Raw genomic sequence first — 17,438 nt, 5'->3', positions numbered from 1 at the left:
TGAGTTTATAACGTACCGTCGAGTGTATATTAGCTGTCAGAAAAAAATTTTCTTTCTATTTCTCGCTGAATATAAATTTGCAAGGCAAGAGCGCGAGAAGTGCTGCGAGGCAATAGGCTTGTTTCTGGAAAATTTTGTAAACGGAACGGAGAGAACGTTTTATAATTTTTATAAATAATCACCGCGCTGCGAGAACGATCGCGACTAAATTACCATAATAACGATACAATTTAACGTAAAATCGTAAATTTTCGGTAAAAAGCAGCTAAAGGAATAAAGAAGCGCGCGTACGAATAAATTTGAAACATTTACGCGACGAACTACGAGCGAATTACGTGTCTGCTCTTTAACGAAAAACTGAATTGTCTTTAATCGTGGACGCATGATGTATATTTTGAGCTTGTTCGCACTCTCGACGTTCACGCACGCGTTTCGAAGCAAGCTCGCTCCCTCGAGGCGAGAGACGCGAATTCCGAGGTTATCGTTTCACCGTGACACGCGAGACAACGCTACGGTTTTATTTAAGATTCGGATGTATACCGCGCTTCGAGAAACATTTATTTCTCGTGTAAAATTCACTCACCGATCACGGAGCACCGCGGGAGACCCGCCAAATCACAGCCGAGAGGATGACACACACGTACGGCGTCCAGCACGGCGCAGCGACGGCATCCCACTCGTTTCGGTCGACACAAGAAGGAACGGAATATTCGGCGTGCGTTCGCTTTGCAAGACTTGACACGCGAATTGCGAATTTCTTTTCGTTCGCGAGAAAGGAATTACACGATCGACAACGTCGAGCGCACCGACCGTTGAACGCCGGCGTCCGGCGTTACGTATTACAAATTACGAGCACTCGCGCGCGCCGCTCGGCCCAGCTCGGCCGCTGCCGCCGCACAGTCGGGCGAGACGCGAGACGTCGAACGTGATTGGCTCGCGAGTCGAGCCCCCGGATCCGGCCAATCACGTTCGCCCGCTCCGAGCCGCCGCCGCCGCTGCTGCCGGCTGCCGGCGCGGCGACCGTGACCGGACCGGCGTGACGCCGTGGCATTAGAGCCTTTGTACAGGCACGAACCAGACGCCGTACCAGGCGCGACCGTTGAACTTGAATACGGCGTACCGCGCGATCGATTGTTTTTGCCGGTGAGCGGCCTCGCCGCTTGTTTCCGTCAGCGCTCGCGGAGGACCGTTACCCGCGGAAGTCACTCGACTATCGTTCTCCCGATGGATTTTGCATACGTGAGAAGTGTTTGTGCACTTTGTGCTCCCGCGCGCGCCCGTCGCCGTGCTCCGTGCTGTGTTATTCATTTCTACGATTGGCACACCTGCTTTTCGTTTCGCGGGCCGCGAAAATAATCGACAAATAATGTGCAAGTGTATCGAGTATCGAGCGTTCGTCGGAACGAATGTGTCGCGCTCGCTCGAGGCGGAGACGTCGTCGTCGAGGCGAAAGTAATTGTGAGTATAGACAATTGTGCGAGTGACTTAATTGCAGTTTCGTTGTGCGATATTCGCGGGCGATAATCGTCCCGTGTCATATATATGTCCGGACTCGAACGTAATTCATTTATCTCGCGTCGCGCTTTAATTGAACGCTGTGCCGGGATTATCGTGCGATTTATCTCCGATTCTCTCCGTAGGGAAAAAGTGGGATATTGCTGAGCGATATCGTCGTATCGAATGTGTTGTTCGGAACGCCGGCGCGCGCCGCCGTGATACGTTGCACGGTATACGTTCGTGAATATATGTTTCATAATTTCGTATATTTCGCGTCGCGTAAAAGTTAGCGGCCGGCAGTCACGATTTTTTGTTGCGCAACGTAATATAATGCAGTCTTACTTTCGCGAGATTTACGAATTCGATATATACGTACCGCGCGTATAGTATCGCGCCAAGTTGCCGACGTATATCTTCGAATTCATTTCGTCGTCACTAACGTATAACGCGCGCGGTGACGAACGCGGAATGAAAATCGGTGCTATTATATTACATATATAGCACTTCCTTCCCAATGGGTACGACCTCGGCGAGGTGGGAAGACCCAGTACCTCGAGGATATTGCCCAAGCAAAACTCTTCTGCTTGGGTAAAAATCCAAAGACGGGGAAGCTAACGTACCCTCGTCCGCCGAATTAATTGAACAAACGAACCGCAGCCGGCTCGTCGCGTTTGCTTCGGGAGTGTCGTTCAAGTACGCGGACTGCAGAACTTTTTCAAAGTCCATTTGAAGAACATTACGGCATACTTGACGGAATATTCTTCTCGTGAGCTTTTTAAACGGGAGTGCCGTACAGTATATCGCGCGAAAGACATTTATCGATGGATGGTCCGCGCGCGCGCGCGTGTAGTTTATTATCCGCGAGTGTTTCTCGCGAGTGTCCTGGTGCGGTGAGAGAAGGAGGAGGTCCGAGAGAGACATCGGGCACCGGCGGAGCAACCTTGGGGTAAGTATCGTATCTCTTATTTTTATAATTAATGATTCATAATTCATAATAACGTAATAATTCTTTTCCATTTATTCGAATTGTCTTATCTCGATTAGTTAGAAAGAATTAGAGACGGAAAAATTATATGAAATTTTGCTTGTAAATATATTTTTCGGAAAATAGATAATTCATTAAATTATTAAATATCAATTTTACATTGTGAAAGACGACGTAGAGGCGAATAAGAATTATCTTTTGAAATATTGATCATTTCGAATGTTTCTTTAATTTCATTTATGTTTGTACGTTACAGTTTCACCGTAGCTACGTTGCTGAATAACTCCGCCCGTTGCGCATCGAGCCGGTGAGTCAGAATTTTTTTTATCGGGGCAACAAATCTACGATTAATCAAATATTAAAGTAAATGTATTTTGGTACATATTATCGAATTACGCGTGACACGTATGGTATAAAAATTGTAGCGTAAAATATTACTTCTCGTAGATTTGTCGCCTTAAAATGGATAGGCTAAAACTACGCACGGAAAATATTTAATCTCGATGTCACTGGTTTATTGATATTACGTACGCGTGTGCTTAAGGAAATACTTGCACACTTCGTACGCACGAAGCTCGCAAAAAGAGCTTTTCGTCCTTCGTCGAATTATGTTGACGAATTTTGCCGCGTTTTATATAAGTAATTTTTGATTAAAATTTTAAATCTCAAATAAATATACGACAAAATATTTTATCGAAATATATTAGAATTTTATTTCGCGAATCTGTAGATAGGGAAAAATTATGAATTAGTTAGGATGTATGTTATATCCCCCTTTCTTCCTTCCCATATTACACATTTATCTAAGATTAAATATTACGTAAATCGATGCGAGGAAACAATATCGTATGTAGATATATTTAGAATTTTAATATTTTATGCATATATAAATACAAGCATGAATAAAAAAGGTAAGACATATATTTTGGTCTTATTGTGCAATTTATTTTATAGAAAACGTGATTAATAATTCAAATTTATTTTAACAAAGCATCGATTTTACCTTAATTTTTTGTAGCCTGTCCATTTATTTTTGACTGAAAAATTGACTTTATGTCAGTCAAATGACGTGAGATCTTTATGATATTCTGCCGAGAAACGCTGAAACTTTTTAAATTATTTTAGAATTGATCCTATAGTACAATTATATATTCAATTTTACAGTAAAATATATAAATATGCAGTTATATCAAAAATAATTTTAGTAGAAAATGTAAAATATAAGGAGATATATATTTATATCGTTTTGTAAGTTTATAAAGATTTGCATATTATTCAATTGATTAATAATATCCAATTATAAATCGATTGTGCGGAGTTTCTTTTTTTTGGATCTCACGTTATTTATTCTGTATATCTTATACTTGATATATTTTCAAGATGCGTACCGCGTACCGCGCGAACAACATGCACAATCACGCATCTTCGTATTTTCGCGGTCGGTTTTTACATCGAGAAATTTTTCGTTATTAATTTTTTAATTTCGTTTGCGTTATAAATTTCAATTTTTCGCGGAATATAATCGAGATAAATATTTATATAACGCGAAGTAAAATTTTTTCTATAGTTGCATGATTACAATTTCAAATTAGACGAAGGGGTCACACAAAGAAACGGTCGATCAGTATTTTCAAGTAAGTAATGGAATTATTGATAAAAATATTTTTGATCAAGTTGTACAGTCAGCTTTTATGAATTAATATAAATTTTTTTAAATTAACTTCTCGTCGTGCATTTTTTGATACGATCGATTCTCGCGTGTAATTTGAATCGAACATAATATTATCTGTCGGCGATGAAAGGAGTTTTTCTTCTTTTTATTGATCTCTGGTCGAAATACGACCAGTATTCCGACCCGTATATGGCCAGGAATAAAGTAGGTCCGATCTAGCTCGAAGAAGATTGGATACGATAAGGTAAGTGGTCAACATTGGCCACAATGGAATGCAACGTACAAAATGACTTGATATAATATCATATCTGTTATTTATTTGCCCAACGCGGAACTAATTTCTCTGTATTTTCTCGCATATCTGTGAGCCCAGTGAGAAATGACCCATCGACGTCTATAAGACGTCTATAAGACGTCGATTCGATGTCATTTCTCGCTGAGAGATTGATAAAATCTTATTTAAATCTTAATCGCGCGCATGTTGAAATCCTCAAATCCATATTTTTCATATCTTAAAGTCTTAAATGATTGTGGCTTTTGGGTATCCCGTTTAGATATCCCGCTGGATTAACTAGCAAATAAGATCTTTAATAAATCGTGTCGCGGTCTTAATTAAAATTTTATATCTTAAATTGTAACACGGGTAGGTAGGAAAATGGCTGCTAGCTGCTAGGTAGTAACCAGGTAGTACTATATAGGTCGGAATACGGGTAGGTAGGTAAGGATTCGGGTAGGCAGGGACAAGGGGATGTAATTCAATTTTGTAATGTAACTCTTTTACGATGTTGTACGTATTATAAAATAAATTGTAAAGAAACTAAAATAAATGATAAAAATGTGAAAAACACATTCTAAAGAAAAGAGGACCGCCGATCGGAATCGGCGGGGGTGGTGGAGGGCCTCTATAGGTTGACCTGTTTCCATCGGATGAAATTTTAGTTAAAACTTAAATAAGAAAGTTAATATTTAATTCGTAACTAGGAAAATGTGAAGTCCAAAATCCATTTAATCGTAATGACATTTAGTGCAAGCAGGACGGTTTTAAAAAATATTGCTTTTCCTCGATTCTAATGGTATCAGATTAAATTGTGTATTATCGGATCAAACAGCCTAATTAATAACTAATCTAATACTTATTCGATATATTGTTATTGTTATTTAATCTTAATTATCTATATATCGAATAAAATATTTGATATCTGTTGTATATAACGTAAATATTTCATTCGGCGATTACTATATTGATATACGGAATTTGAGGCTTATTTTTTGGAATAAAAGTTATCATATATACGGTTTACTGCCAATGATACGAAGTGACAGTGGTCAATATCCTGATGAGAATTTTTTAATTTAATGGCTGGAAAAGCCAATATTTTTATTTCACAAAATGAGTTGAATATGGTGGCCCAATATTTAAAGGATGTAAAAATCCAATGTGGAAGAGCAATTTAATTAATAATATTTCCAAGGTTAATAATTGACGATTGATACTTTATTATTTGTTTATTATTTGAATCGTCTTAATACATTTCAGAGCAAGGATTTAAAAAAATTATCAGATATGAACAGTATTTTACTTATTTCTACTATTTATAATTTATTATTAAAGTTTGATATGAAAAGTTGGTAAAAATAATGATTGTGTAAAACACACAACTTATATAACTTGAAAACTGTGCCATTTTTGTATTAGGATTTTTGATTAATTAATTTTCAGAATGCGCAAGTATAGAATTGTATTCTATATGTATAACATATGTATAACATATGTGCGTTTACAAATTATTAAAGTAGAAGACAAAATCTAGAAGTTAAATATATTGAATTAAATACACATAAATAATTTATTGATAATAAAAATATATCTTGTACGAAAAAAATAATGCATTAACAGCATTAGTCTAATTCAAAATAATCTTGTTAATTCAATATGTTATGGTCTTGTGTTAATAAAATAAGTATTTATTTTATTAATATTGGAATAATATTCATTATTGAATTAACTAGATTATTTCCAATCAGATCTAATGCTATTAATACAACATCATTTTTTAAGCTTAATAAACAAATTCTAATAAGCATTTAATGTATTAAATTACTGGAATTCCAACATTTGCGAAAAAATGTCACATTTTATTGAATTATTTTGAGGAAGGAAGGAGGGGTATCAAATCAATTATAAACATATATATTTGTAGTTTACAATATATATTAGAGAAAATACTCCTCAAAATTTAAATTGTGCATCTGGAATTCTTTCGTCCAATATCCGATTTTTAATGAATTTGCTCCACTGTGTGGCGCGCCGTTTGACATCACCGCGCTATCATTGATCGTTCACCAACAGTCGAACATGTAGGTAGCGGAGCTCCGCGCGTGTACCGAAAGCTGGCGCGAGTAATTAACTTTTCCGATCAACGATCTGTATCGTTGAAATTGACGCGCGACTATAGGAACGAGAATTATAAGTTACCGTTTCATTGGAATGTTTAATTATAGGTATAGAAATTGTTTCTTTAACAACTTGCGTTATTTTTTTTCATACCACATATACTAATAATATTTCGCGTATGTCGAAATACGCGCATCGTATTTGATGTCGATAAAAAGCTTCGCACGATCGTCGCATTCGAATGATCAATATACGCGTAATTGTAATTAATTGCAATTAACTGAAGTGCAACTGTGAGTGCAAAAAACAAATTCGAGAAAAGGGAGAAGCTTGAGGAACAGCTGCTGCGCATCGTACCTGTAAGTCATCAAATGATTTTATATTTTAATTAGTGATAACGTATCTGTGAATATTATCCACTCACACACATCACTGCCCATCAAAATTAACTTTTTAATGAAAAAGAAGACAATTATATGTTTCAATTTTATTCCTTTTTCTTTATTCTAATTCTTCGTAGCTTAATCTATCCATATATTTATACATATATCGATAACTTGATTTTATATTACCTGGATTTTATAATACAAAAATGTAAAGCACTTTCTTTCCATGAGTACGACCTTGGCGAGGTGGGAGGGCTTAGTGCCCCGAGGATGTTACCCAAGCAAAATTCTTATTCTGCTTGGATAAAAATCCAAAGACGGGGAAGTTAACGTACCCTCGTCGCCGATTTAATTAATTGAAAACGAACCGCAGAGTCTGTTCGTCGCGTTTGCTTCGGAAGTGCCGTTCAAATTATCGAATTGAAAGATTTTTTTAAAAGACGTAATGTTTAATGTAAAATCAGAATGGTCAGAAAAACGTGGGGTAACCATAAGTCAGAAGGCAGTATAAACACCTTTATCGTCAATAACTTTCTATAACAATTGTAAAATAAAAACAAATAATGATATTCGCAATGCGATAACGTAGACCTTTTCGAACCGCTCTGTATACCTTCTCCTTGAAATTCGCAAAAATTCAAGCCGCGCCAAACTCGACAGGCCAGATCGGCACGCAGCCGATCTAACAGATCATGCCCGCGCGCTATCGTCTTGCCCCTCCACGAGGCGTCCGCTCGTTTTTCATCCGTTCGCTCGCTCGTTCGTCCGCATGCTCGCTCGCTACCTACGTAAATCGCTAACCACAGTAACCACAAGCGCGAGCCTGGCTGGCTGGCTCCCAGTTCAGGCAAAGTGCGAAGACCGGTACGGTCGCGCCGCGTTTCCCGCTATCTTCGCGTATCAGTCCGCGTGAGCCGCTCGGCGCGTGAAGGTTGACGAGACCGACCTGCCTACACCTCAGCCTACTTGCCGAACGACCGATCAAAGAGCAGTCGACAGCATTCGGTCGTGATGAGTGTGCGCGGCAAGCAAGTGCAAAATGGTACCTACGAGTTCGATTACATGCGAGTACCTGATACCAGAACGCGCTGGCAGATATTTCGCGATGGCATCTACAATCCGACGGAGAGAACGTACTGCGGTCATCCGCCGAAAAAATGGGGTATGTCATTTCGGATATTTCACGTATTCGAACACCTCGAACACTTGGACGTATCAAACAGTTGGAAGAACGAATCGGTACCAGTCACGATTGGGTATTATAAAGAAGGAACTTGAAAGTTTTGCGTTTTGTTACCTTGAAAAATGATATATGTTCCGGTATTGTATTATACTGGTATAATATTAGAATTTTGTGAACAAAAAATTGTGACTGCACTGTAGTTTTTTGAAAATTACACATTGATCAGTACTTGCGTTCGAAAGAGATGCATGAGCGTAATGAAAAACAGAAAATTTAAATTACATACGTACTATTTTTATAAGCTGTTTAAAAATTAAAAACTAGGTTTAAAACGTATTAAAATAGGCATATTTTGAGAACAATGAGAAATTATTTAAAGTAAAATTAAAAATAATTCTCCTTGATATTTCTTCTAATGTAACTATTTTCGGTTGACATTTATTACTTTGCATTCCAATATCAAGATTAGAGAATTTCTAGGTTTTTTTCGACGAAAAAATTCAAGAGAACATTTTTTAATATTAGTAAAAAAAGTTTTATTGACTAACGTCCGATTTAAATTTAAAAATGGGATGCTAATGCATTATTTAACATTGAACAGACATTAAGTAAGAACATAAGTTTCGTTTCTAGGAGTATGAAATATTTCTCGTAGACAACAAAATGTTTAATCGCAAGCTAGACAGTAATTGTATTTGTGTTATTACCGACATTATATTAAAAGAGTTGCCATTTTTCCATTACGCATCAGGAAATCTTTTAAACCTCGTTAAATTTTACGATCGATATTTCTTATAAGAGCCGCGGTAAGTCAATCAAGACTGTAACGGTACTTTCTGTAGCATAATGCCGAGACAAGTTTGTGTAATTACGTTCAGTTCAAATGAAATCAATATCTTTACGGGTTATCATTATACAGAAATCTTTACTCTTTTTCATATTCTATTTCATATTATACATGTATGTATATTAGTAATTTTTTGTTTCTTTAATTGTTTGCGAAACATTTACAATATTTGTGTTTACAATGCGTATAATTAAAAGTATACATATATACATATCTATGTTTACGCACATAAATAAATTTTAGACAATGTTCCACTGCTGCTATTGAATTTTATTTTCTAACTACATCAAAACAAAGAGTGAAGAGAATGTGAGATAGAAATCATATTTCCGTAGTTAGCATTAAATGTACGTATGACGAAATTGTGTGTACGATGCAGAGTCTTAAATATAACCTGCTTTTCAACGAAAAAAAGAAACACTACGATATGTATTGTTTTATAATACTATATACACGTACAATTCTTAAATCTTTATCATATACGTAAAAATGCATACGCATTCATATTTCTTAATGTTAAGAATATATTGAACTATATATTTTTTTATTCTTATACTTAAGTTATTTTTAACATTTAAATGATCCACTAAAAATATAGCGAAACTTTGGAAAAGTAGTTCAATATTTGTAACATCAAGAAATATGAATGCGTGCTTTCATATGTATATGATATAAATTCAATATTTAAATAATCTATGAAAAATATGAATATTTTCTATAGATTATTTAAATATTAAATTTTTCATGGTTATAAAAATTTTTCATTAAATTTTTTAATTAATAATATTACGAATGTCATTTTTTCCATGTTTTCTGATAAGTCTGATATTCTTCTTGATACTCTGAGAGAAATTTAAGAACGAAAAGATTAAACCATCGCGAGTGGTAACGGATTAACGTATCGTAGCACCGTCGTTATCAAGAGATATTATTCTAACTTTTCAAAGGAAAAGAATGTAATATCTAGAATCTAGATGATGCATGGAAAAATCTTATATCCTTATAACATTTTGATTAAAAAATAATTCTTTGATGATTAATCATTAGTCATTCAATAAACTTCGTAATCAATTTCATCAATTGACCGACTTAATCTTGCATATAATTGATTGTTATTCGATTTACATAACGAATTAAAGAATTATTAAAAATGAAATGTGCCCGACATTTACGCGCGTGTATGCGTACATGTTGATAAGATGACTCTTACGTAGACTTCTTGGCGGCTGTTTAGAAGCGGCCGACCCTGAGCCTCGCGTTTTGGCAGCGGCTGACGCGAGAGAGCACCGGAAATAAGTATCGGTGATGGTGACACATAGCGAACGGCGAAGGGGGCATCTGGCCATCTCGGCGCGCCGTCTTTCATCCAAATCTTAAGACCCGAATCGCGTCAATCGCGCTCTGAGTAGAATGCGTATTGGTACTTGACAAATTGACGTTCACGTTTCTCTTCTTTTCTTACGCGATGCAAAATTTTGTCCTGACTCTGCCAAGCACAATATTCAAGATTTAGCGAATGTATACCTAAGAACACATTGTGTCTATTAATTTTATTTTGCCGAGACAATATTTTTCCTGTCAACGATGATGTAGATTTTTCCCTCATCTATTTTTTAATGATATCACACGCTGGATTCTGCGGAATGTCACGAAATGCCTCTCGCGATCCTTCATTGCATTTCGCAAGACAGTTGCTCTTGTTAGAGGTATACATAACTTACGACGTAGAACGATTTGTGAAAGTCCTGTTTGACTCGCAAAGTCGTCACGGTCTTTTGTATCTTTATAATGTCTTTTAGAAGTCTTTTTTTTTTAATGACAATTTGTATTTGAATTGATCCAAAAATAACGAGCTGGCTTATCTATCGTATTTTTCCTGCAATTGCAAGAAATTCCGTTCCCTAAATTGGAATTTAGACTCCCGAAAGAAAGACTTATCAAGACGATTATAAAATTTGTAATAAACAAGATTACGACTATTGAGCACAAATTGAAAAAATTAATTAGTTATATATAATTTTTTTTATATTGATATAGAGATAATAAATAGTTGTGGAATGAACAACGTTGAAAAATAAGGAAATGATGTAAAGCTTATATCAATGTGTCCTCGTTAGGGCGACGTTTCAAATGCGAAAATCTTATTGCGAGCGTGCCAACTGCTAAAAATAATGTATCCAAAGGCGTCCAGGTGCTTCTGAGTAAATTGCTGTCCAAGATACACCAATGAGTTAGATCATTCCTCCAGAAAACGTACAAAACGTTCGTAAATATACGAAAAGACTCGACATTATCTTCAACAATAAGTTCCGGAAAAAAATATCATTCTTGGAGACATCTCGCTTATTTGGTAACTAAAAATCTTTATTTTAATGAATCAAATGAATATTACTTGTGAATAGTAATCGGTTACGTCATATTATGAAGACATGAACCTCCACAAGCGTTCTAAATATTCCTCATTTCTCCTCTGATTTTCACAATGACTTTTCGATTATTTCGTTGGAAAGAGGATAATCAATGCGGCGCTGATTTCAAGTAAATAGCCGCGGAGACCTTTGGCTCTCGAATAGTAACATCGATTCCGAACATGTCTTCTTTGGCAATGTTGCGCAATAGAATACGGTAGAGGTCGGTGAAACGCGATGCGCTTTAGGTCAGAGAAACGTTCATCACAAAACGTGTTTTGTATGTAAAGCGATCGCCGAAAGGTATTTACGATTCATTTTTCATACGCGCATTCTGATCGTTCGATCGTTTATTTTATTTGCATTTAGTTGCATCAATATTCGAAGAAGTTCATTAACGCGGCACGTGTGCGTGCGTAATTAATTTTTTACGTTTAGAATTATATTTTTAACGAAACATCAACCTTCTTACAAATAATTTCAAAGTAATCAATATTTCTTATCCTTATCGATCTTACTTTTCGTGTTTGCACATACTATTGGCATTAATTACCGTAAAGTTTCGATGACGCAACCATAATGTTCTTCGAAACAACGAGTTGTGCGAGTTTTAAGAATTTTTACATTGCACATATGCGTCTAGAACGCTAAACTTTGAAACGGATTAAATTAAAAACATGATGATTAGTTAAAATAGCTGTTATTTAAAAAATTATTAAAAAATGTAATTATTAATTAAATTATTTAAAAACTGTAAGATAAAAATATCTAATAAAATTCTATTTAAAAATATTTTAAAGAGTACCATTTTTTCCAAAGAAGATTTTTTACGTTCAAATACATAAATATTTCCAATAAAAGCAGAAAACATTTTATTCAATGAAAGGATAGCTTCATGATATAACATCTATATATAATTCACAAGTTACACGATGGCATACGTCGTCAATGTCAACCGCCAGGAAAATGTCGTTTTCCGACGATAAGATTCCCGTGACAAGATAATTCAAACGCGTTGTCACGAATATTGTTTCTTTTTTTGCTAACTTGACGTCATCGCGTCGATCTTTTTCCTCCTGCACAGGAACCAGTCGTGGTCGGCGTGTTTTTGAGAAATACGCACGTGTTTTCTTACGTTTGACCGAATACGTAACCGCGACCGTATTATCAGCAACTATTGCATCCTGCGTGTTGCGCTCTATTTCTCTATTTACATGATTGGAATGTGCTTCTTTACACACGAAACACTTTTTATCATCTTAAACAGTTTGCGTATTGACCGAGTCTTAATACGAGTGTATATACACATATGTCAGACAAACAAAAAAATCGTTTTCCAGCTTTCTGACCATCGATTCTCTTGCCTTACTGATATATACATATATACGCAATGTAGACCAGCACGAGGTCGACAGCGCGATGTCCAACAGGTGTTTCACGACAAATGAATCTTTTCTCAAGGATACGCTTATGTCTAACATTCGTAATATTCTAATACATTGCGTATATATATATATAAAGTAACAAAACTATTGACTATATAATATCTTAAATTGCAAAAATGGGAATTATTGAATATGAAATGGAAACTTCTTCTTTTTTTTTTTACAAGTACGATATAGATGAATATTTAATTTTTATCAGGATCTTAAAAAATTTGCATACCGCACTTCTGCGACGAGTCATAAATTAACAAGCGCGTTGCTATGTCTACACCTACAGGTTTCCGCGGTTTATACAGTCACGCGCGGATGTATATCGTACATAATTCTGCTTGTAAATTTTTACGCCAATCAAACCAATTCTCACGCGGCTTCGTTGTCGCTAAATTCTCGTGTGACCAAGGATCGGGTAGAGTTTTTAACAAGAAAAAAAAAAAGAAAATGGTGTTTTGCTGAAAGAGCTTTACTCTGTAGATTTTCGACGCCCTGCAAATCATAGTGCGACATTTAAATCACCCAAAAGTCCCACGTGGAACAATTTGAAAAGAATATATTTCCGAGTCGAAAGAATCCGGGACGTGCGCAAATATTTCTACAAAAGGCCCGTATATTTATATTTCGCCAGCGAGTGTGGAATAACAAGCAGAATGATGTAAACCGTCGATTTTCAACTACAAACTTTCCTATTGCCTCGCTGGCAATCCTATTTAAATCTTTTTACGGTCCGACTTAAGTCTTTTATCCAGACGCAATAAAGTTCATGCCGCGTATGAATTTTCGTGGAAGTTCTGAAGCTCCACGAAACATCTGTCTCCATGACGGATAGAAGCGTCTTGAACTGATTGATTCTTTTCTTTTTTGTATTTTTAAAAAATTGCTATGATAAGAATTAGTGTTATTTGTTCGGCTCGGTTGAAATCCCGATATCAGGCGACTTCTCAAGGCGTACCGATGTCTGCCATACGATTTCCTGGTTTTCGCGAATCATCGTAACCGAAGGCACTACGTCAGACGATAGATCAACAACCGGGTGATATGCATGATAACGCCAACGATCACATGCGGCGCGAGCCGCGCGCATTATCGTGCTGCACTATATGTAAATCCCATCTGTATAGCTTTCCGGCCTTATCTCTCGCAGCCTCGAAATGTACTGTTCTGAAATACGTTTTAGGCGATCCCGCGTTCACGATCTCTTACCGACGATCCTCACTATCGGTCTGCCAAACGGGAACTCCGAAGCCAAACAGTAGATACGTCTGACGCTGTGATTCCACCACTGTGGCTCTAGTGTGTCAGCATAGTGATGAATAGAAGGCTCACATTTTCTTCGTGCGCCTAAAACCGGTCCGTTGTTTTAGAATCAAGATTCCGTGGAAAAAACCGGAGGACAAGAATTAACAGAGACAAAAGCATATACCTACTTATAGCTTTCAACATATCTAAATGCTCTGTCGTTTAAAACCACTTAAAGTCCTTTACAATCCTCTCTCCGTCGTTGTTCAAAAACCAGTATTTATTTTTATTATAATTTAACTTTTTATTTAAGTTTTTTTTGCAACTTATAGTTTTATTTAAAAATAAGTATTTAATGTAAAATATCTTTGAAGTAAAATTAGAGAGAAAAGCTACATACTGAAAAAAATCTTATAATTATGTCTATATATATATATATATATATTTTTTTTTTTTTTACAACTAGTTTCCAAGTTAATCTGATGCACATTTTATCGAAGTTTGTCATATTATGATTTTAATTTGCACGCTCCGTAGTTATCTTAGTGTGTTACAAAATATTTCATTACACATATAGCTTGACACGCTTATTAACCCGAAAGCTGTTTAAAAAACGAAAAAAACATTAAAATTACTCTACGTGAGCTTCATTTTTTTCGACACTGGGGTGTAAATTTGTAACAATGACTCCAGGTGATCGTTTATACAAAAGAAAATGAGGTGACCGTTCTCGGGTTAAAGAATTAACAAGTATATTAGTTTTAAAGTATATTACTTCCATTGTGCCGCACGATGTGCAAGGCATATTTAGTAATTTTTTTCTTAAAAAAATAAAAAACAATCAATATATTAGCTGCGTTCAGCAGAAAAAGCTACTTTGCAACTGTTGTAAAATTTGTAAGTTTGATTGGTGTGCACTCTTAGCTTCGGCTAAAATTAAAAGCATACGTCAATCAAATTCACAAATTTTACCACAGTTGAAAAGCAGTTTTCTCTACTGAATTGCTAAACGCAGCCATAAATTGAAACGGAATATGCGTTACATTATAACAAAAAACTGTTGTTCGAGTAGATACTTGTACCGTACGTAGTGCATTTTGTATCACTCTAATGTTTCGCGCTGCGCGATTGTTCGTAATACATATGAAAATAATGACGCGCTGAAAAAGTTATCAGAAATGATTCGAGAAATCTAAGCTAAAGCGCTTAACGTCGACACTTCACGGGAGATATGATAAGAGAGTAGCTCGCGATAAGCGCTTGCTTTGGAAGTCGCCTCAATTTCAGACTCGTAATAACAGACATGTATATCATGATTAAATGCCGATTAAGGGCATTCTTACTACGATGTGTCAAAATAATTTTTATACCTATAACAGTAATGATTCTTATGATCTTAGTAATAATTATTTATAATTATTAAACTAGAACAATAATAATCATTAAACATTAAAATAGTTATTAAGTTTCTTATTCTTTCTAAATATTGTATTAATATTAAGATATTTATATATTGTATCTTTACACACATTTATATATCTACAAAATTTTGCAAACTCTTAATAACAGTAAATCTAGCATTTTTATATATACGTGTGTTTTGGCTGCATTACGATTAAATTAAAACTTACAATCGGGTTTATTACGCGCTACTCTTTAAATGCTTATCGGATCTCTTTTTAATGTCTGATCGAGAATAATTATAAATCTTCATTCAGCTGTCTTTATGTTAGACAACTGGGAATTTTATAAAGACGATAAGATTATTATTGTGTTCATATTAAGGGGTCGATGCGAAGCAATATATTCAGCAATTTGACATTACGTGCAGATTTAAACGAATCTTTTTCTTCAATAAGGATGTATCTTTTTGCAAATCAAACTATCTACCGAATGTGAATAAATTGTTGCGCGCACATCATTGAGATATAATACAATAAATATAAGATATTCAAGCTGGAATGTCCAAGTGTTCGCGGATTTAATTTTCAAGAAATATTTGAACTTTTTCTGAAGTTAATAACAGTGTGGCGCGGCTGTTGGCCGCTCATTGCGACTCGCGTTGCTTTTGAAAAAGGATCTATATTTAGAGCCTGCGCTGGCACCGTGCCCTATGCTTTAAATATTTTCTGTTCGATCAACGAAATGATGAAAAGTTTCGCATCTACACGGTTGCGTAAGTGGCCGAAGTAGACCGACAGGTCGTGACGCCAAACTGCGAAGTTTAGGTCCGTCCAGAGGCAAAAAGAAAAATGTGTAAGAAAGAATGGACTCGTGCGCTAGCTATTCGTGCATGGTTTTTCGACAGGCTTGTTCTCGCGATGAATATTTGGATCGTGCAACGGCGCTCAAATGCGTCAATGACGGAAATATAAATAGCGTGATAAAAGCTTCGTTCTATTTTCTCTCTCCTTCTTCTTCATAAAATTGCGAAGACACATCAAAGTTAAGATTTGAATTGGTGAACGAAAGAATGTCACGTTCTCTGTATATCGTGCTTTTTTAAGACTTGTCGAGAGATTATTAAATTTGCTAAAATTTCCAAGAATCTATAATTCTGAATAATATTTTTATTTTCATCAATTTGTTAGTCCGTTTTGCTTGTTTAATTTATTATGTATTTTTACATGATAGAATATAGCATTAACCATGAAGTATTTTTACAACACGCGGAATATAAGGAAACTTACATAGAAGAAGACGATAGATTAATAAACTTCTCTCACGGTTTCTTTCTCTTCCAGGCATGACTGTTATCTTCTACGCTTGCTTCTACGCCGGACTGGCGATACTTTTCAGCATTTGCATGAAAGCCATGCTCGCCACATTGAGCTACGAGAAACCCAAGTGGACCTTAAGCAGCAGCCTGATAGGTACTAATCCAGGTAAGCCATTGACTACAGAAATTACTCGTTCTATGTCTAAAAAGTTATGAAACGATCTGGTCATTTTTTCTATTGTTAATATCATTTTTTTGTTAAAATATATTCTCAAAAAATATCTCGAATGACTTTTTTTCACTATACTGAACTAATATTGCTTTTTAAGATTTTAACAGTAACAAAATAGGTGGATACATAATATTATATAGATTGTTGCTACGATTAATTTCATCGGACATTGTGTATTGTTACATATTAGGAAAATGATATGATAATAACAACACTTCCGCATCTTAATCTAATCTTTTTCGCCATCTCTGAAAAATTAGAAAAATTTTGGCACTGGTTTTAAAAAAATCGATCCATTAATGAAAAATTAAACCTATCGTCGCCATCTCCGAAAAATTAGAAAAATGTTGGCACTTTTTAAATCTGAATCAATGAATAAGTAGTACTATGAATCAGTAAATAGTCACTGATATCAATGTAAAGTATGCCACTGATT

At 35.6% G+C, this 17,438-nt stretch overlaps 1 protein-coding gene across 2 annotated transcripts in view; it reads left to right on the top strand.

The window, feature by feature from the left end:
* The first annotated feature begins 7,745 nt into the window (after window positions 1–7,745).
* LOC143900071 (sodium/potassium-transporting ATPase subunit beta-2) overlaps window positions 7,746–17,438 on the top strand; it is a 17,892-nt gene continuing 8,199 nt past the window's right edge. The window contains exons 1-2 of one of the 2 annotated variants that reach the window (XM_077411025.1): window positions 7,746–8,097; window positions 16,796–16,936. In XM_077411025.1, coding sequence (XP_077267151.1) covers window positions 7,947–8,097; window positions 16,796–16,936 — 292 coding nt within the window. In that variant the 5' untranslated portion in view covers window positions 7,746–7,946. The remainder of the gene's footprint in view (window positions 8,098–16,795; window positions 16,937–17,438) is intronic. The other variant, XM_077411024.1, reaches the window with a different exon arrangement.

Source organism: Temnothorax americanus, unplaced genomic scaffold, assembly GCF_048541705.1.
Source record: "Temnothorax americanus isolate GAGA-0224 unplaced genomic scaffold, ASM4854170v1 Scaffold3, whole genome shotgun sequence".
Taxonomy (NCBI): Eukaryota; Metazoa; Arthropoda; class Insecta; order Hymenoptera; family Formicidae; genus Temnothorax; species Temnothorax americanus.
This window is presented reverse-complemented; position numbering and strand designations above follow the sequence as displayed.